At 61.4% G+C, this 21,071-nt stretch overlaps 1 protein-coding gene across 1 annotated transcript; it reads left to right on the top strand.

Annotated features, from left to right (window-relative positions):
• Positions 1-4,667: 4,667 nt before the first annotated feature.
• Positions 4,668-20,266, top strand: PPP1R9B (protein phosphatase 1 regulatory subunit 9B). The gene is made up of 10 exons (XM_019415809.2): positions 4,668-6,575; positions 10,349-10,481; positions 11,771-11,891; positions 13,804-13,908; positions 15,208-15,343; positions 15,969-16,121; positions 16,245-16,298; positions 17,775-18,004; positions 18,375-18,471; positions 18,659-20,266. The coding sequence occupies exons 1-10, from the start codon at positions 5,193-5,195 to the stop codon at positions 18,710-18,712; spliced, it is 2,466 nt and encodes an 821-aa protein (XP_019271354.2). The 5' UTR covers positions 4,668-5,192; the 3' UTR covers positions 18,713-20,266.
• The last annotated feature ends 805 nt before the right edge of the window (positions 20,267-21,071 follow it).

Below are 21,071 nucleotides of genomic sequence, written 5' to 3'. Positions count from 1 at the left end.
TTCAGGCAGGGGGCGTTTATATTTCAGAAGTCCACACAATAGACCTCAGAAGGAGGGGCGCCCTGGTGGCTCAGTAGGTTGAGCGTCCGACTCTTAATTTTGGCTCAGGTCATGAACTCACGGTTTCAGCATCAAGCCTTGCATCAGGCGCTGGGCTGAGCGTGGAGTCTGCTGGGGGTTCTCTCTCTCCCTTTCCCCCTTCTCTGCTTTCTCTGTCTCCCTCTCTCTCGCTCTCTCAAAAATAAATGGACATTACAAAAATTAATTAAAAAAAATACAGCTTAGAAGGAAACAAGAGGCTGGAAGCTTCATAAAGACCCACACGGCTGGGGCGCCTGGGTGGCTCAGTCGGTTAAGCGGCCGACTTCAGCTCAGGTCATGATCTCTCGGTCCGTGAGTTCGAGCCCCACGTCGGGCTCTGTGCTGACAGCTCAGAGCCTGGAGCCTGTTTCAGATTCTGTGTCTCCCTCTCTCTGACCCTCCCCTGTTCATGCTCTGTCTCTCCCTGTCTCAAAAATAAATAAAATGTTAAAAAAAAAAAAAAAAAGACCCACACGGAGATGCCAACGTGGACGCCCAATTTTGGCCACACATGTGCACACACCTCCATACATGTTCAGATGCACACGCAGGCAACAACAGGAGACTTACCAAGCTCCTACTCTGTGCCAGGAGCTGTTCTAAATGCATAAAGCACTCACAGAACTCATTTAATCGTTAACACTCTGAGGTTGCTATGTTTTCTCCAGTTTACAGATAAAGAAATTTGCTAAAATCCCTTAACTGGCAAGTGGCAGGTTGGGAACAAAGACAGTCTGGCTTCAGAGCCCCTGTTCTGCCTGGCTCCACAGAGAGTGGGGGAGCCCCAGGGTCCCCTGTGCTCAGGAGACTCACTCAGACATACAAATTGAGCTTTCTGAGGAAATTAGGCTTAGGGAGGGAAAATGACTAACCCTGGGTCACCCAGCAAGTGCACGAAGCTATGATTCAGTTCAGACCTTTTGAACCACAGCCTAGTCTTTCCTCTAAAACCGGGTAAGTCACTTCCCTCTGCCTGTGTCTCAGTCCTTCTCACTCCCCTGGGAAGCGGTCAACCAAGGGCCACTAAAGCCCCCCCCTCCCCCCCCAGCAGCACCGACATCCTGGATTTATGTTATGTGAGAACACACACGCCTTTCCCAGCATCTTCCTATCTGCTGAAGCCCCTGGCAGAGGAGGACAAATGAACGGGAGTGATTGGGGCGGGGACTACTGGCTCCCCACAAAATGGTTGAAGGGCAGGGTCTAGGTCGGCCTCTGCTCAGATGACTGTGGCCACAGAAACACAACGTTCACAGGCTGAGTCTCAAGGCCCCAGGGCTGGGAAGAGAAGTCAGCCTTGGCGCCCAGCCCAGGCCTGAGCCCAGGGCACTGAGGGCTTGGGACTTATCACAGATCTCCTTGCCTTCATCACCCGTGACACCTGGTGTTTAAAACTGGCCAGCCTCGAGGAACAGTCTCAGGGGGCCCTCATCAGATCTGGGGCTAGGTGGAAAATGGGGAGGAGCTCTCTCAGAAGGGTCAAGGGCAGATGATCTCTCCCTGTAGAAGCCCCCAGCCTTTTGATCAAGAACCCGGAAAGGCATCTCCTTCCCCACATACCCTACTTTCTGTGTTCCAGCTACTTTATTCTGTTTATCTTCTCAGAGCAGAGACACCGAGTGACTTTCCCAAGGTCACACAGTTAGCAAGTGAAAGAGCCCCGATTTGATCTCTGACAGCCTAGCTCCTGGGTCAGCTTTGGGAACTGCCTCACCCTCTCTTCCAGCGCAAGGTGAAGAAGGAACTTCCATTTATAAACATTTTTTTGGTAATGTTTATTTATTTTTGGGGGGGGGGGGGGCAGAGGCAGAGAGTGGGAGACACAGACAACGAAGCAGGCTCCAGGCTCTGAGGTGTCAGCACAGAGCCCGACGTGGGGCTCGAGCTCATGAACCAGCGAGATCATGACCTGAGCCGAACTTCCACTTAAAGACCACAAGACAACTTGGCCATCAAGGCCTTCTCCACACAGGACTACAGAAAGAATGATTAAATTACCCTGGGGTGTGGGGTGCTGATCCGAAGGAGAGAGGTGAGGATTCACGGTGACAGGATGGAAATTAGGTTTAAATCTTTCCATTTGGATGGTAACCCTTCCAAAAGTACCCTCACTGCAGGGGGGATTACTGCTCCAGACAGGCAGGGAGGGGGATGGAAGAGATTATACCCCATTCCCCACCGGTCTAGCCTAATCTCACAGGCCAGCCGGCTTGGTGCCTGACCCCAGGGAAGGAGTGATGGTAAAGCATTTACTGCTCCTTAAAAGCTTCTTCGGGAATTCTGGCTGGGGGTGTCGCTGAGCTAACCAGGAGCCCATGAAATAATAATCCCGCTCATTAGCCTCAGCCTTCCAAGCTCTGGGCTGACTCCACCCGCCTGCATCCCAAAGCACTTAAAAGGGTTTCACCCTTGGAAGTCTCAGGACGAGGGAGATCCAAGCACCTCGGTAATCCAGTTTGCCCCCCATGCTGCTGCTGCTGGAGGTGTTGGGGGTCCCAGGGTCACTGGTCCTGACTGCTGGTTCTCAGCTCCTCCTCCCACCCTTAGAAGCCAACTTCCCCACCTGGCCAGAAGCGTGGGCCCAGACCCCTTGGGCTGGGACCAGTTAAGATGACTCACCAAAGGGTGTGGGAGATTCTGGGCAGAACACCCAGGGGCCTGCGCCCTCCTCCAGTCCACACAAGAGTTTCTGGGGACACTGTCCAAACTTCCATCCCCTCAGCTAGGTGAGATTTCTGTCTCACCCAACTTCTACAGAGGGGTCGGGGGACCTTCGAGGGGAGGCGGGATTCCAGCTCCAGACTGGAACTTGGAAACCCAAGTCCCAAAGCTTGTTCTTTAAAGAGGTCTTCTAAAAAGGGCTAGGAGGGAGGGGAAATTGAGGATGGTTTCTTCAGCCTGTCCCATCCCAAAGTGTAAAATTGCCGGCGGGGGGGGGGGGGGGCAGGGGAGGGGGAGGAGGGGGGGAAAGGGCAGAAAGCAACCCCGGGCAGCTGGGCAAAGGAGGCAGGTGTCCCTGGAAAGCCTGAGGTCTGGGTTCATTTCCGGTTCCTGCTTGGAGCCCAAATCTTCCCTCTCCCTTAGCCTCTGGATCCAGTCCTGTGGTTCCTGGCCCCTCCCTGTCCCAATATTCAGGATTCCCAGGCAGCTTCCCACACCCCATCCCCCATGCTCCTTTGCACGTGTTAACCGGCTTATATCCCCGCAAAACCCACACACACCCCTACAGTGGAGGGGTGGGAGGATCCCCTACAACAGCCCTTCTAGGCGAGCTGGAGAGAGAGTGGGAGATTGGGAAGAAGAGGAAGAGGATGGAAGAGAAGAGGGCGGGGGAGGAGGCAGAGACCGCAGGAAGGCCTTAGATGCAGGAAGCAGCTGGGAGTGGGGGGAGGCTTTGTGCCTGAGTCGTTCCCTGGGTCCTAGGGTCCACACTGTTCAGCATTTTCTGGGATCTGTGGAGTGAGGCAGCGCATCTGGACCTGTCATGGTCTATTGGGTGGACATTTACTCCCAGCCCTGGCAGCTGGGGATGCGTAAAGGGCAACCCAGGCTCCTTGTTGTATATGTGGGGTTGGGGAGAGCATCAGAACAACTTTCTGGGTTGCCGGGACAGGGGATGTGCAGATCACTACCATTTTTCTCCCTGCCTCCCTAACATACACTTGCACACAGTGGCCAGGATCCTTTAGATCAGAGACCCAAGCTAGAACTCTCACTGCTGAAACTTTGGCCCCAGGCCTCCAGAATTCCTCCTCCCAAACTCCTTCTTGTTTGAGAGGCAAGAGTGCCCTAGCAGGGGCTTGAAGACATGGATTCCGCCCCCTCTCTTGCAGCCTGGGTGCTGGGCAGGCTGACACCCCTTTCAGACTTCCAAAGGGCAAAGGCCAGCTTTGGGCTGCCACCTGGGCCATGAGGACCATTTCCTTTCTCCTTTCCTCCTCCACCACAAAGCCAGCAACACTGGACCCAGCTTTCACACCTGAGAGAGCGCAAACGGTTCTACACGAGAATTTGTGAAAATGCAGATTCCTGCGCCGGCCTCTGAGATTCTGTTTCACAAAGTTTGGAGGAGGGCCCAAAAATCTGAATTAAAAAAAAAGAAAAAATTTAAGTGCCCATAGATTTTGATGCTGATGGTCTTGAACCATACTGGGGAACTCCAAGGACCATGAAGGATCCTTTGCCCCGCCCCACTAATCTCCCCTCACGTTTGGAATGGAGAGGGGACCGCACAGAGACCACTGGGGCTGGATTGCCTCCCCGCACCCAATATTTGGTGGGGTTGTGCTTCTGAGGGTCGTGCTAAGCCGCAATCAGAGGTTGGGATGGAAGGGCCGGAGAGGACAGGCCGAGAACTGGGGTCAGCGTCAGGCGGTCGGCGAGGGACCGGCAGGGGAGGGGATACGTTCGGGAGGAGGGGAAGGGGAGGGCTCACAGACTCCGGCCCCGGAAATCCGATCCCTTTAGGACCCAGAGGTGCCAGTCCCCCAGCGGCGGCGGCGAGAAGGGCAGCCGCTCGGTCTCGGGCAGCCGCCGCTCGGGCAGAGCCAGAGAAAGACCGAGGCTCGGGGCGCGGGGGGGAGGGAGGGAGGGAGGGTGGCGCGGCGGCGGAGCGGCCCGGGCCGGCCGAGCAGCCATGGGCGCCGGGGTGCCGGGCCCCCCGAGAGCCGAGGCCCCCGGCCGGGGTGGGGGACGCCCGGGCTGCCAGCCCCGCTGACACCGCCTCGGACGATGTGAGCCGGCGCCTCCGCCGCTGCTTCGCGGGCAGGGCGCGCGGTCCCACCGGCCCCGGCCGCCGCTTTTCTAATTTGGGTGGGGGCGACCGTAGCAGGCCGCTCTCTCGGGCTTTGAAAGAGGGGCTGGCTGTCTGTGGCAGCTGGATTGGGGGAGGCGACCCACACAGGGCGCTCGGAGATTTTTTTTTTCCTTTTTTTTTTTTTTCTTCAAGCGGGGTTAACTGTTTTTGGCAGCTTGGTTTGGGGGGAGCCTAAAAAAGGCCTTCCGGGGTTTCTTTTCTCGGGGGGGAGGGGGGCGGTGGTCCCGACTTGGCCAGCCGCCTGTTGGAGGGGGGGAGCGGGAAGCGAGGGGATGCGCCCCCGTCTCCCCCCACCATGATGAAGACGGAGCCGCGGGGGCCCGGGGGTCCCCTCCGGAGCGCCTCCCCGCACCGCAGCGCCTACGAGGCGGGCATCCAGGCGCTGAAGCCGCCGGACGCGCCCGGGCCCGACGAGGCACCCAAGGCGGCCCACCACAAGAAATATGGCTCCAACGTCCACCGCATCAAAAGTATGTTCCTGCAGATGGGCACGACGGCGGGGCCGCCGGGCGAGGCGGGCGGCGGCGCGGGCCCCACCGAGGCCCCGCGGGCGCCCGAGCGCGGCGTGCGCCTGTCGCTGCCGCGGGCCAGCAGCCTGAACGAGAACGTGGACCACAGCGCCCTGCTCAAGCTGGGCACCAGCGTGTCGGAGCGCGTGAGCCGCTTCGACTCCAAGCCCGCGCCCTCGGCGCAGCCCGCGCCGCCGCCGCACCCGCCGTCCCGGCTGCAGGAGACGCGGAAGCTGTTCGAACGGAGCGTCCCGGCGGCCGCGGGCGGCGACAAGGAGGCCGTGGCGCGGCGGCTGCTGAGGCAGGAGCGCGCCGGCCTGCAGGACCGGAAGCTGGACGTCGTGGTGCGCTTCAACGGCAGCACCGAGGCGCTGGACAAGCTGGACGCCGACGCCGTGTCGCCGACGGTCAGCCAGCTCAGCGCCGTTTTCGAGAAGGCCGACTCGAGGACCGGCCTCCACCGTGGGCCCGGGCTCCCCAGGGCCGCGGCCGCCGGGGTTCCCCAGGTCAACTCGAAGCTGGTCAGTAAGCGGTCCCGGGTGTTCCAGCAGCCGCCGCCGCCGCCGCCGCCCGCCCCGTCGGGGGATGCACCGCCCGAGAAGGAACGCGGCCCTGGAGGGCAGCAGCCTCCGCAGCACCGAGTGGCCCCTGCCCGGCCGCCCCCCAAGCCCCGGGAGGTGCGCAAGATTAAGCCCGTGGAGGTGGAGGAGAGCGGGGAGTCGGAGGCCGAGGCGGCGCCCGGGGAGGTGATTCAGGCGGAGGTGACGGTCCACGCGGCCCTGGAGAATGGCAGCACCTTGGCAACCACAGCCAGCCCCGCGCCCGAGGAGCAGAAGAAGGCCCAGGCGGCCCCGGAGGAGGCCGCGGCGACTGTGGCTGCGCCTGAAAGAGGGGTGGGCAACGGCCGGGCCCCGGACGTGGCCCCCGAGGAGGCGGATGAGTCCAAGAAGGAGGACTTCTCGGAGGCAGACTTGGTGGACGTGAGCGCCTACAGTGGGCTGGGGGAGGACTCTGGGGGCAGTGCCCTGGAGGAGGACGACGAAGAAGACGAGGAGGATGGGGAGCCCCCTTACGAGCCCGAGTCGGGGTGCGTGGAGATCCCGGGGCTCTCGGAAGAAGAGGACCCGGCCCCGAGCCGGAAGATCCATTTCAGCACGGCGCCCATCCAAGTAAGTGAGCCCCCCTCCCGCCCCCGCGCCGCCCCTGCCACGTGCACGCCGTCGCCCCCGCCTCGCCAAGCCGGGTTTGGCAGGCTGAGTCAGCCCCTGCCACCCAGCCCCCTTCCCAGAAGTTACCACCCTGAGGGGGGCGTGGGGGAGTTCCAGCTGTTTGTCAGAGGGGCACGATTTTCAGGCCTGAGACAGGGCGGCCTGCCCCGACCTGCCCTCAGGTTCCTCTGCCTGCTACCTCGCCCAGGCTCCGCCGCACCCGCATCCTGGGACACCTGCTTTCCCTTCCTCTCCCAGACACGCTTCCTCCGGAGGCTGCCTGAGGCTGGGACTTGGGTGGTGGGGAGGTGTGCGTCTGTGTGTGTGTCCTCAGGAGACCCTCCCCACATCGGTCCTTACTCCACTCTGGGCGGGAGAGGTGGGGGGAGCTTAGAAACACCCCCCCACCCCCACTTTTCCCCTATAGAGGAGGGAGGAGCCAAGAACTTCCTAAAACGAAGGTGTAGGGGACCGCAGCCCTTCATCCTGTCTGTAGCCCCCACCCCAAGTTTGCAGAAGTGAAAGAGGGAAGCAGGTCTATGAGGGTGAGCTGGGCCGGGCCCATGTGACTGGGGGTGGGGGAAAGGCCTGGCGCTGGGGCCCTGTTTCCTGGGGTCGGTGCTGGGCCATCTGGGGAGGTGGAGGTGTTGGGCTCCACAGGGAGCAGGCACCTTGCCTGGCCCATGAGGGGGCTGGGCCTTGGACTGGGCACGAAGAGAGGGGGTGGGGCTGGGAAAGCCCCCAGGATGCCTGGCAGCTGCCCACATGCCTTTGCTCTTGGCTGCTCAGTAGGACAGACTCTCATGGCCTTGGCAAACTCCCAGTGCTCTTGCCACATTCTTTGGGTGCCCTAAAAGAGGGATGGGAGCTGCCCCTTTTTGGGGGGTCTCAGTCCACCCCCCCCACTTCCCCACCATCGCTCTTGGTGATTGGTTTGTGGCTTGTGCCAGTGCCCTGAGCTCCTCAGAACAGTGCTGACGGGGTCTGGGTAGGGGGACATCCCTGGGAAGAATTAAGAGTCCCAGGTCACCACCCCCCACTTCCTGCCACCCTCCAATCTTGGCTAGCACATCCAGTCTAGATGGCCCTTTCTCACCACCCCAGGCTCAGCTGTGCCCAGCACCAGGTCTGCTGCAGGGGGGTGTCCGGGCCCCTGGACTCTCCTAGGCCTGGACCCTGCCTTTACCCCTCCCCTGCCAAACCCTCATCTGTTTGCTTGAAGTTTCCATAACTGCTCTTGGACACTGAAGCTGCCCAGGTTCCCTCCCACCCCTCCTAACGACGGCTGCCCCTCTCCCACCTCCCCGCTCCCACCCCAGCGGAGGCCTGAAAGGTGCCACTCCAGCCACGCCATCCCTCCCCCATCTGGGGCTGCGACCTTACGTGTCCTTTCCCAGCCCTCCCCCTCCTGAGGGCGACAGGATCCTGGATGGTCTGGAAGGAAGATTATGGTGTTTCTTGGGACCCGAGGAGGAGGTGGGGACCACGGAGGGAGTCAGGACCCTCCCATCCCCAACCAGTTCTCTGAGTGGCCTGATCCCTTCAGAGGTGGAGTTTGGTTTTTCAGTCCTGGGCCTCTGACTGTCTATATTTGACACCTTACCCTGATTTTTGGGTAAAAAATAGCGCATGATTTGGAGCAGTGTTTCCCGACTCCCTGGTGACCGTCGCTCGCAGGAGTGTGGGAGCCAGTGGTCTGTGGCGCTGCCTTGGTATGTGTGACTTTTGACCTTGCTGGGGATTTCCTCCTCCCCACCCTGGGCAGTGGGTCCCTGTTTTTCCCCTTTCCCTGCCCCCACTCTGCATTGACACTGATTGGAGGGTCTTGTGTCCTACCGATGACCCGGTTGTTGCCTCTACGGAGGCTTCTGCTGAGGTCAGAGAGCCCGATTCCACATGGTCGGTTGGGGGCGGGGGACTGGGCCTTCTGATAGGCTCAGCACATCGTGGTGGGCAATGTGAGAGGGGGCCTGGGGGCTGGGGTGAGGGTCAAGGGACTCGTGCAAAAGTGGGCCAAAGCCGATTTGCGAGGCCCCGGGGGCATGAGTGCAACGGGGACAAAGTCACAGGTGACCCACCTGCCAGGGCCCACCGGGTGGAGTCTCATCCTGCCCGGCCACTGGCCAACCCGAGTGACCTTAGCGGCAGACCTGGCATCTTATTCTATCTGCAGACTGGGTGGCCCCTCCCTCCAGGGGGCTTGGAGGCCAGCGGCCAGATGTCAGGGGGCCACTGCACAATTGACGATGAGCTTTAAGGGCCTGAGCTCGAGTTTCTCTGATGCAGCGAAATCGAGGGGAGTGAGTTAAGTGACCACATAGGCCCCTCCCAGCTGCACTTCTAATCCTATGAAACCCCACCGTGGGAGTGAGGCTCCGGTGGGGAGTGGAGGATGACACCGAGCGAGCCCGAACAAAGGCTGGGACACAAGTCTACTGCCCGCCAGGGTGCCCCTGGGCCTGCTCCTGGAGGAGAGAGGGCCCCGGCAGGGGCCTCGGGGGACACGGTGCTCCACTCCAGCTGCTCAGGCCTCAGGCCCAGCCGTCGGATAGAGCTGCTCCCACCCTTCCTCGCCCCCGCTTAGCTCCAAGTGGTGCCAACCTGTCGCTGCAGGCAACGAAGCATGAACGCGTCATGGTACCCCAAATGGTGCTCATTAACCTCCCACTGGGGGTACCCCCGCCTGGACCCAGAATTAGGCACTCCCACAGAGCCCCTGCCCTAGCTTCTCTGTTCTCTGGGGGAGGGTCGGAATTCTCCTTCTCACAGAGAGCCACAGGAAGGAGACAGCAGAGGGTACAGGGGCCGACAAGGTAGGGCTGGCCTTGGGGCCTCCCTGCAGGCTGGGCTCACTGTGGACCACGTCAGAGGGGCTGCTGCCTGCCCGGGCTCCTTGCTGTCACCAGGACCCCGAGCCTCTGGCCTGGGCCTCCTAGTGCACTGGGGATAAGGGGCACGCCTCAGAGCTGCTTCTCTGGAGGGAAACTGAGGCCTGGCCATGCAGGCAAGGCCACATGGGCCTGGCGTTCTTCCCCTCACCCTCCCTACCTCCCGTCACCTGAGGGGCACCTCAAGTAGAGTGCTGGCCTTTCTCCATGGGGCTGGGGTGATCCTGCCTGCCTCCCTCCCCCACCCCAGCCTCAACTTCAAGTTCAGGTCAGCTGGGGCCTGGGGTCCTGGGTGCCTCTCTGTCCCATTCTCTCCTCCTCCCTCCCCTCTCCCTGCGTCTCACACCCGCTCCCCCCTCTCTCCCCATCTGGCATCCTCCCGGATCTTCTCCATTCTTACTCCCCTCCTCCGCTTCCCCTCTGCTCCTGCTCAGCCTGTTCTTTCGACTCTCCCGGACTCTCCCGCCGCCGTCTGTGTCTGCCCCTGTCTGGCTCTCTGGGTCCTCCTGTGTCTCTTTCTGCCCCAGTCTGTTGGTCTGCCTCTGACCTGGACACCTGGCTTCCTGAGTCTGATGGTTTCTCCAGGGTTGCCCTTCCTTTCCTTCCACAGCAGCCATGCTCATGCCCAGCTGGGGCTGCAGGAGAGAGTGACGGTGCGGATGGGGCGACGACATCCCTTTGTCTCTCGCCCCGTGGACTGAAGCGCTAGCAGGCCCTTCCCTCCGAGCTGGGGTCATCTTGGGGCTGGGGGAGGCCTGGAGCAGGCCAACGGGTGGCCTCAGCCGGCCCTGGCGGCCTCTCCGCACCAGCTCTGCCCTTGCCCTCTGACGAGCGGCCTCTCTGCAGGTGTTCAGTACCTACTCCAACGAGGACTACGACCGGCGCAACGAGGACGTGGATCCCATGGCCGCCTCCGCTGAGTACGAGCTAGAGAAGCGGGTAGAGAGGCTGGAGCTGTTCCCTGTGGAGCTGGAGAAGGGTGAGACACGGCCGCGGGGTGGGGGTGGGGGGTCTCTCCTCTGGCGCCAGCTCTGCCCTGGGCCCTGGCGTGGGGTGGGGGGGGGGGGGGGTGCTTCCTTGGGGACTTTGGTGTCTACCCTGCCTGGGCCCCTGCCAGCGCCCCCAGCCACATGGACTCCATTGCGGCCAGAGCTCCCACCACCGACCCTGTCCTGCCCCACTCTGTGCTCACTCAGCCCAGCTGCCAGGTCCCCGGGGGGCGCTGGGGGCTGGGCTCTGGGCTCTGTGTGGGCCTCGCGCTGGTGGGAAGCCAGCACTGATGGGACACTCCCAGCCAACTGTGTCCTCACAGGCTGTCATGGGTGCTGGGCAGGGATGGGAGGGGCTGCCGTAACAGCATGTAGGCTCAGGTCAGTGGGGTCCCCGAGGAAGGAATGCTTGCATTGAGTTCTGAAGGTGGAGGTGGCGGGGGGGGGGGGGGGGGGTGGAACTCAGGAGAGGTTGCGGGAAAGAGAAAAGAGAGACTCGGCTAGATTTTGATCACGAGGGCAAGGGGGGTATGTGGGGCCTCGTAGACCACGTGGAGGACAGGTGGTCCCCGTGGATGGACCGGGAAACCGTGGCAGGGCATGGGAAAGGTATTTTAGAAAGACCACCGCAGGCTGTGCTGTGGGGAGAAGGGTCATAAGTGGATGGGGAGAGACCACAGTGGTGTGGACCAGACGATGGCTGTGTGGGAAGTGGGTGCACTGGAGAGATCCTTGCGAGGCAGAATCTGCAGGATCTGGAGGCTATTTGGCCCGGGCTGAGGCCGTGATGGGGGAGGGAGGAATCCAGGTGACTCCCAGGCCCCAGGAGGGAGTGGCAGACGGGAAGAGCCTGTTTGTGGGGGAAGATAAGAGTTTGGATGTCAGAGGCCCGTGAGACAGGAGGGGGGGCAGCTGCGCCCATCCCTCTGCACCCCTCATCTGCGTGCAGAGTCGTCTCTGGCCCACCCCCCGGGCCACCCTCGGCCTGCCCTGCTGCCCAGTGGTTCTTGGGGGTGGAGAGCACAGAGCAGGGAGTGACCCACGAGCCTCCTGGTTGGCTTGACAAAGAGAGGGGAGAGAACGGTGTCCCTTCCCCAGTTGCGGACATCCCCTGAGTGCGGGGCCTGCTGCTCGAGGTCGGGCTGTGCCCTGGGGTGAGGTTGGAGATTGGGGTGGGGGGGACATCTCTCTCTCTCTGTCCCCCTGCAAGCCCTGGCTGGAACGCCTCACCCCACCCCCACCTCCCAACACCAGCCTCTCACGACTTTTTGCTCCACAGACTCTGAGGGCCTGGGCATCAGCATCATCGGTATGGGGGCCGGGGCGGACATGGGCCTGGAGAAGCTGGGCATCTTCGTGAAGACCGTGACCGAGGGTGGTGCAGCCCATCGGGACGGCAGGTACCGCCTCCCCCTCCCCCACTGGCTGCCAGCCACGGGGCGGGCCACTGTCTGTGTGGGGCTCAGGTATTCCTGGAGCCTTATCGTGCTTGGTGCTGGTCCAGGGGGTACAGCGCCGAACACAACTGATGGGACCCCTGCCCTCAAGGCACTTACATTCTTTGGAGGGGGGCTGCGCGGAGGCATCGCACGTCCCGGCTTTCGGTGTGTGTTGGGCTGCGGTAGGGAGAGCACAGGCGTGGAGGTTGTGTTCCTGGCGTAGACCTCTGAGCTTTTTGATTTTCACTTAGCAAATACCGAGTCTCTGGCTCTGTGGGCGGGGCTGGAGCCAGCCCTGGGGAGTCAGTGATGAGGGCCTTGCCCTCAAGAAGCATGTGGTATGTTGAGGCAGACGGGCATCCAAGTGGACGCACAGAAACCACGGGAAAAGTAGCACAGGGGTGCCACGAAGGCATCAAAAGGAGGACTTGTTCTCTCTGGCTCGCAGGGAAGGCTTCCTGGAGGAAGTGACGTTGGAGCTGAGACCTGAAGGATGAGCAGGAGTTAGCCAGGCTGAGGGAGTAGAATGTGCGGCAGGTTCCAGGAAGGGGACTGAAAGCAGGCGGGTGTGGCGGGAGCATAGCAAGCAAGGGGGATCCAGGTGCGTGGTGTGGCTAGAAAGACTGGTGGGCCGTGCCTGGAGGGGAGACGCTCCTTGTGTGCGTGCGTGTGCATGTGTGCGCATGGGTGCTCTGCTTGGCGTCTGAGGCTGGAGGGGTCAGAAGGTTCAGGGAGGGCCTCCTGGAGCCCCAGGCGGCCCAGTGACCCCACTATGGGCCCCTCCACTGTGTGTGTGTATCGCAGGGGGGAAGTGGGACGGGCTTTAGGGCGTCCCCGGGGTTGTCGGAAGCTGGAGGTTGATAATCAGGGGTGCCTTGTGGTGGTACCTCCCAACCCGGACCCCCTCGGTGTGACAGAGGTGAATGGGTGTCCCTGTGAGGGCCGGGTGACTTGGGGTCATGTTGCTGGAGCTTGGGTTGCCTCATTCAGGGTGCTGCTGCCTGCTGTGGCCCTGGGGGCTCGGGGGGCAGACAAAAGGAAGGTGACGGCCTCCGCCCTTTCCCTTACCCCCTCATTTGAATTTCCAGAGCCTTCCCTGGTGGTGGTGATGTGGGAAGTGTGCGCCCATGTTGAGAGTGTGGCCACACCTGGGGCGTGCGGGGGTGAGCTCTTCACAATAGGCCATTTCCTCCATTTCCGCATAGGAGGCCGGGGAGAAGGCCTGGAGCTTGCAGGGAGGTGGGAGTGGAGGAAGGAGGTGGCCAAGGGTCCCGCCAGTCCCTTCGTCCCCCTCGGCAGGCTGGGCCGGACACCCCGGTCTCTCTCCTTGTGCCGAGAAGCAGGGCCCCTCGTGCCACACTGAGAACGTGGTGGGGGCTGTGTCCCCGTATGAGGGTGCCGTGAGCCTACGGGCCAGCACGTGAGCGCCGCAGTTTGCTCCGCTACGTGGGTCCCGGGCATTTGGGAGCCACTCGGCAGACCCGGGTCTGTAGACGTGGACTTAGAAGCGGACCGTGTGTCGCCTGTGCTTCGGGCCCCCGCCGGCGTCCATGGTGGTAACGAACTCTGGATGCTCTATACCCGCTCTGTCGGGTGTGACGGAGGAGGGACAGGGGTGTGATTGTCGCAGGACGTGTGCCTGCCACCACTCCTGGTCCTGCGTGCCCGTGTCTGCTTTGCCTGCCCGGGTCTCCCTGCCCGCTGGTGAGTCTGGGGCGATACGGGATGCTCTGGCCTCATGCGTTTTATCCAAGTAGACAAAGTACCAGGGCCCAGCGGGGACTGAGCCTCGAGTTTCGGATGGGAGGGGGACCGCCTCTACCTCAGCTCCGGTTCCCCGGTGACCCCCGCTGACCAGTGTGGCCTCTCCCAGGATCCAAGTGAATGATCTCCTTGTGGAGGTGGATGGCACGAGTCTGGTGGGAGTGACCCAGAGCTTTGCAGCCTCCGTGCTCCGGAACACCAAGGGTCGAGTGCGGTAAGGGCCCGGAGCAGGGGGGGCTGGGTGGGGGTGGGGTGGGAGCGGACAGGAAGTTTGGCCCTCATGCCGGCACTCAGCCCACCTGGCCGTACCCAGGTAAGGTCTGGGCAGCCCCCCTTATTTTTTTTTTTTTTTGAATTAAAGTTTATTTTTATTTATTTTGAGAGCGAGAGAGCAAGCGGGGGAGGGACAGAGAGAAAGAATCCCAAGCAGGCTCTGCCCTGTCCGTGCAGAGCCCGACGTAGGGCTCGAACTCACGGACCCTGAGATCGTGACCTGAGCCGACTCCAAGAGTCAGATGATTAACCGACCGACCGAGCCACTGGGCGGCTCACCACACAGAGGAGCTTTCATGGCCTCCCTCCCCGGAGGAATTGCTGTGCCCGTATCCCTACCCTACGCCTGCCGTCCTCTCCCAAGCCCCTGAGTACTGCTGGCCACCCGCACAGGCTTCAAGGCCCATGGCCCGCTGCACCTCCAAACTGGCCTCTTGGACTTATTCTTCCCCTGCTTGTCTGTGACTAACTCACCAAAGAACCAAGATGTGCAGGGAGAATGCCATCCAAATTGGGAGTCTCCCCCACTGGGCACCTACCGCATCCTTCTCTCTCACCCACTGTGTAATCCTGGCCGACTCTCCTCCCCGGGCCTGTCGGTGAAGGGAGCTGGGTTAGGAGCTCCTTACGTCTCTCTCTGGCATAACATTCGGGGACCACTCCCTGCTCCCTCCAAGAGGGGCACTGCCCCCAGGAAAGGGTGGTGGACAGAAACAGGATGTGGGTGGCCACGGAGAGGAGGGGCTGGTGCCTGGAAGTTCCACTACTTCCTCTCCATCCCAATCTCCACTCACCATCGTCCCGCCCCTTCCTGAAGCTTGGGGGCTTGGAGCTCACACAAGGCACACCCCCACAGCCCCAGGGCAGGGGAGTGGGGAAGCCGGCTGCTGGGATGGGTCAGGGCCCCGATTTCTCCCCCAGTGGTGGAGGAAGAGCGCCCTGCCCAGGCGGCTTCTGAACTCCTGTCCCCTGCAGCCCAGCAGGGGGTTTGGCTGACATCACCCCTCCCCCAAAACTGGCCGCGAGGGTTAGCGGGCCTTCTGCCTCTCTGGGGAAGGAAACCCAAGAAGGGCCCCCAGCTCCCCCATTCATTATTAACACTCCACGGCCTCTGGACTCAACCCTCTCATTTCACCTCCCTTGGGAGGGTCCGGGGGCGGAGGTGGTGCGCCAGCGGGGAGGATGGTGGCATCACCCAGTCGAAGACAGAGGCGAAGGCATGACGCTAGTGCCCCTGCAGATTTATGATTGGCCGGGAGCGGCCAGGCGAGCAGAGTGAGGTGGCCCAGCTAATTCAGCAGACCCTGGAACAGGAGCGATGGCAGCGGGAGATGATGGAGCAGAGATACGCCCAGTACGGGGAGGACGATGAGGAGGTAGGGACTGCCGGCCCGGCCGGTGGCATCATCGCCCCCTGGTGGCTGGATGGAGCATTACAACCATCCTCTGTCCCTGCTTTCCCAGGCCTTGTGAAGAAGGCGGGTGCACACCAGTCCCTATCCTGGGGGAGTCCCCACACTGAGGGAGGACATGCAGACCCTTCCTTCAAAGAACACTTAGTCTTCTGGAAGGGGTCACACTTTCTGTCTTCAGAGACCCTTCCTGCTCCTACAAGGAAAACACAGTTCCCTCAAAGAGTCCCTACTCTGAGGGGAAGGCATACATAGCCTCTACCCTCAGGGGACCTAATCTAAGGAAGGAGAAGGGGCTCCAGACCTCAGGGGACCCGTGGCGTGAAGGGAAAAGCACAGGCTGTTTCTTCAGGGGTCCCAGTCTTACAGGGGAACTACCTGGGCCTTCAGGGGACTCCCCAGGCTGCTGGGGGCAGATGCAAACCACGCCCACTGGCGTAGCCCCAGTCTGATGGGGGAGGCATGAACCACACCCCCGGGTAGCCCCCCAGTCTGACTTGGGCAGACCGTTGCCAGTCTAAGCGCCGCTCATCAGAGCTGAGGGAAGCCGGGGTGGACAGGGTGTGCAGTCGCCTCTCTCCCTTCGCAGACAGGAGAATATGCCACCGACGAGGATGAGGAGCTGAGCCCCACGTTCCCAGGGGGCGAGATGGCCATCGAGGTGTTCGAGCTGGCGGAAAACGAGGACGCCTTGTCCCCTGTGGACATGGAGCCCGAGAAGCTGGTGCACAAGTTCAAGGAGGTGGGAAGAGGAGGGGGGGGGGGCGGTCCCTGGGCTGGTGGCGGGCAAAGGCAGGCCATTATCCCTCCCAACAGCACGGCCAACTCCAGCCAGAGCTGAGCGTCTGCCTCTCTGCCCCCACAGCTCCAGATCAAGCACGCTGTGACTGAGGCAGAGATCCAGCAGCTAAAAAGGAAGGTAAGAGCATGGCAGGGGGAGTGGGGTCACTCACCGAGATCTCTAGGGACGCCCACTTGGTGTGGACATCGAGACACTGGACTCGGGCTTCACGTGACCGTATACGCAGGTGCGTCAGCCTGCATAGGTACACCCTCGGCATCCGTCTGCCGAGACACAGAGGCACGACCCTCCCTCGGGAAGAGGGTCACAGGACGCGTGCATTCTCGCAGAGGGGCTGATGTTGGAGGCTGGCAAGCCAATTAGAGGCCCTGGTGGTGTCCTTGGGGGCGTGGTGACCAGGGCTGCCCAGAGTGCCGGCAGAGGATATGGATAGGAAGGACGGGTTGGGGCTGCATTTCTGAGGTGGAGATGATGGACCACACCCCATGCAGAGCATGAAAGCGAGTCAAAGGTCTGTTCGTGCTTTCAATCTGTAAAAGCCTATAAGGCACCTTCTAAGTGCCCAGCACTGTTCCGGTCCCCGTGGTGGGCAGAAGCAGATTTGATGCCTGCCCTTGTGCACAGTGACGTCTGTGTCCTTACCAACTGACACGGGGCTCTGTAGGAGGAGAGTACAGGGGTGCCGAGCACCTAGAGCAGGGGAACCTGATCCAGCCCGAGTGTGTGTAGGGGGGGGTGGGTGCGGGGGGCAGAGCTGTTGGAGGGAATCACAGGAGACTTCTCTGGGGAAGTGACACATTGAGCAGAGAGCCGACGAGTAAGCTAGGGGGAGATAATGGGGCAAGGGGGAGAGGAGGTGGGGGGGGGCATTCTAGGCACAGGGAACGGCACTGGCGAGGGCCCTGTGGCAAGAGGGAATGTGGCAAGTCTGAGGATCTCCAAGAAGGCCCATGCGGCTGGGGTATGGACAGCAGGTGGCGTTTGCCACCAGCAAGGCTGGAGGGGGAGGCAGGGGCTTGAGGCTGAGCGCTGGAGTGGCAGTGAGACCGCGGAAAGGAGGACTAGATTTGTGCGGGTGGGGTGACTGTGAGAAGCAGGAGACAAGGTGGCAGAGGAGCCGGGATTGTTCAGGAAGCCACTGAAGCAGGGACTGGTCAGCAGGGCCAGAGCTGTGGAGGGGACAGAGGGCAATGGCGACCCTCACCTGCCCTGCTCTTTTACACCTACCCTCTTCCTGTGGCCCTGTGAGCTTGGCAAGGCAGGAAGCAGTCCCATTTCACAGATGGGAGGCCGGAGGCTTAAGACAGAAGTTGCCTTGCCGCAGGTCATAGAGCTGGTCAGTGACTGACCCGGGCCTCTGGCCCGCGAGGCGCATGCACGGCGCAGGGGCCCTGGTTGGGGGCTCTGAGGCTGAGCTCCCGCCTCTCCCCACTCCAGGCTCTGGTTCTCAGGCTGGGCCAAGGAGAGTTACTAGTTGGGGGGCAGCGGGCTCCACACCTGCAGGCATCCTCCAGAGACTGGCCCCGGGGCCAGGATGGGGGCGCTCCTCGGCTGCCTCTGGCCCGCGCCAATCCATGGCTGCTCCTTCCTCAGCTACAGAGCCTGGAGCAGGAGAAGGGGCGGTGGCGGGTGGAGAAGGCCCAGCTGGAGCAGAGCGTGGAGGAGAACAAGGAGCGCATGGAGAAGCTGGAGGGCTACTGGGGGGAGGCCCAGAGCCTGTGCCAGGCTGTGGACGAGCACCTGCGGGAGACCCAGGCCCAGTACCAGGCCCTGGAGCGCAAGTACAGCAAGGCCAAACGCCTCATCAAAGACTACCAGCAGAAGTACGTGGCCGGGGCACTAGGAGCAGGGGGTGGGGGTGGGGGGCAGGTCCTGGCCCAGGGTGGACTGAGAGAGGCCTCTGGTGGTAGAACCTCCCCACCGCCACCTGAGTAGAGAGGCAAAGAGTACAGAAGTTGGAGGGCGCCCTGGTGAGGGTGCCTGAGCCCAGGATGACTGGCCACCGGGGCCAGCACAGGCCCCAGAAGCTTTGGAAAGACCTGGGGCCTCCCGACCTAAGAACAGGGGGAGAGAGAGAGAGAGAGCGAGAGCTGCTCAGGTGGGGCTAAGGACAGGGCTGAGGGCCCTGAGACTCCTTGGATGGCAGTCAGACCACACACCCTCACCCATGGGCTGCCCCCTGCTGACCCCTAGGGAGATCGAGTTCCTGAAAAAGGAGACCGCACAGCGCCGGGTTCTGGAAGAGTCAGAGCTGGCTAGGAAGGAGGAAATGGACAAGCTCCTGGACAAGGTAGGCCCAGGGGTGCGCTGGGGGAGGGGACAGCAGGTAGACCCCTCCTCTCAGGCTCCCTGTAGATCCTGGAGGGAGACAGAGAGAGTCGTGTTGCTGGCTCGGGGTCCTGCCACCACCAGGGTGGGCAGAGGGGCAGGGCCTGTGCCTGGTATCAGGCCTGACCCCTCTCCCTTTTGTTTGCCAGATCTCAGAACTGGAAGGGAACCTGCAATCACTGAGGAATTCCAACTCTACTTAACAGGAATCACTCCTTGACGGGACAATAATTAATCCCCTCCCATTGTCCTCCCTCCCCTGTCCTCAATACTTCACCCCGCCCCCTACCAGCCTGGGGACAGGTGCCCCGACTCCCCCACCCTCCGCCCCACCTCCCCCAGCTTCAGGGACCAGAGGGCCTGGGCAGACAGAGGTGGCTGGAAGAACGGCCTCCTGCTCGCCCTGCGGGGCTGAGGCACGGAGGCCCAGGGATGCCGAGGGTTTGGCCTGGGTGGTGGATGGACACAAGGACCTGCAGACCATACTGCCAGACTTTACAACCTCCAGCCTTTGTCTCTGGACTGGAATGGGGCTGGGGGCTCTCCCAGCATCTCACCACCTGGAGGCTGCTCCCTGCCCACGGGGCTCCTACGTGGCCCCTGGGCCTCTTGACTTGAGATTCTACCTTCTTGGCCCCTTTCCCCATCCCCCATCATTGTGCTGTCTCTGTTGCATTCTGACCCTCCTGCTGGGAGGGGTTGCCTCCACGCCTCCTCCTCCCATCCTGGTCCCTCCTCCCAGGAGGGACAGAGTCCACCCTGGAGCCTGGAGGCTGGGACTGGGCCTGCACTGATTTCTCATGCATCCTTCGGGAAAAGGGGAGAGTCCAGGACACCTGGTCCCCAGCTCCCCCTTCCCTGGGGCAGCAGCCCTCAATTTTTCCTTGTGCCTCCCGACCCCCAGGTGCCAAATAGCCATAACCTCCTCCTGGAACTGTTCTGTGGCCTCTCTGGGCTCCGAGTTTCCTGGCCAAGCCTGGGAATGCCGGGGAGGAGAGGTCAGTTTAGGGGGCCTGGCTGCAGCTTAGGCAAGGCAAACATTTCCCACCCACCCACCAGAGAGCCAGGCCCTGCCCTGCCCAGGGCCACACCTGGAAGCCTTGTACTAACATCGCAAATTCCGCCTCGCTCCACCCACGCCCACAGTTTTCCAATGTTTTGACCGGAGGGCAAAATTTTACTACTACTCATCTTTTTGGAGACCAGGGCTGCCCTGCTGGCAGCCTGCTTTCTAAGTGAAATCCACTCCGTTTCCCCACTCTAACCCCAAATTGGGGATTGGACCAAGGGAGGTGAGACCCACCCCCACCCCCACCCCCAGGTCCCCTCCCCTTTTCAGGATCCACCTCTCATTATGCCTCTTCCTCATGCCCCTGCCCCAGACTGGATTTTTGTTCATTTTTTAAAAACAGACAACCCCCATCACATCCGTTTGGGCTTCTCGACCCCTGTAAATAGACCACGCCATCGATCAGTATTTCTCGCCCCCCACCCCCCACCCCTTGCCCCCAGACGTGCCCCTACCCCCTGAAAGAGCTGGCTGTCTCAGTGCCCAGACCTACGCACTTCTCCTTCGCCCCGGCAGATGGAGTGGGCGGGGCCGCGGGGCGCTTCCGGTTTCTCCAACCGGCACCGCCCCCGCCCCGCCCCCCCGCAGGACTGCGTCTCTGTATATAATATATATATGTATGTATTGTTCCCGGTTTTGTACGGACCATGCCCTCTGTCAAGTCGCCCCCATAAAAGCAGCCCCCAGAGCCTCGCTGACTGGTATCTTGTTTCGTGGGGGAGGGACAGGGTTGTCGGTCTGTGCCCCGTGGTCCCCTCCTACCCGTGCTGCCTCTGACCGTGAGGCTCCTTCTACAGAGATCCCATATATTCCCGCTTCCAGCAAATTCCTTGTCACCATTTCCTCCATCGGCACCCATACATTTTTACCCATTTCTCCTGGTCAGGCCTGGGGTTTTCAGAGAGTTCCTTAGGCCTATCGCATTTCCTCTTTTTAGGAGCCTTCTGAGTTCAGAGAATGGGTTAGATATGATATGGTCAGGCGAGGCGCAGGTCCCTCCCCTGAGAAGTCTAACCTGCTGGGGATACCCAGTCCCTACTCTCACAAGGCACCTTACCTGAGGTACCTGAAGGATCAAAGGTTTCCTAGAGGTGGGAGGGGACATGGCAGAGCAGTTTTGTCCCCCCGGGTGCTAGAAAATTTAAGTCGTTCTAGCCCCCGGCTCTGTGCCAACGTGTCTGATTGCTATAGAATGGGTCTGGCAGTCCAGATACCAGGGTTCTAGGATGAGATTTGGTGAAGTCCCAGAGAGTGGAGAGAGCAGGGGGGAGTAGGGCCAAGGCTGGGGTAGTCCCCAACACCAGCCTTAGCCTTGCTGTGGGCGCTAGTGCGTGTATATGTGAGAGAACAGAAGCACGAGGCACTTGTGCTCAGTGGCCTGGCCCCCAAGGGGATTCTCATGTTCCCCTTTGCCTGAAGGAATGAAGTCCCAACATCAGGGCCCTTTAAGGTCACTTTGATGGGTCCCTGACAACACCCAAGATGACTGACCT

The sequence above is a fragment of the Panthera pardus genome, unplaced genomic scaffold (assembly GCF_024362965.1).
Source record: "Panthera pardus isolate Hobbes unplaced genomic scaffold, ASM2436296v1 HiC_scaffold_3, whole genome shotgun sequence".
NCBI lineage: Eukaryota > Metazoa > Chordata > Mammalia > Carnivora > Felidae > Panthera > Panthera pardus.
The sequence above is the reverse complement of the archived record's forward strand: the minus strand, read 5'-3'. Positions and strand labels throughout refer to the sequence as shown.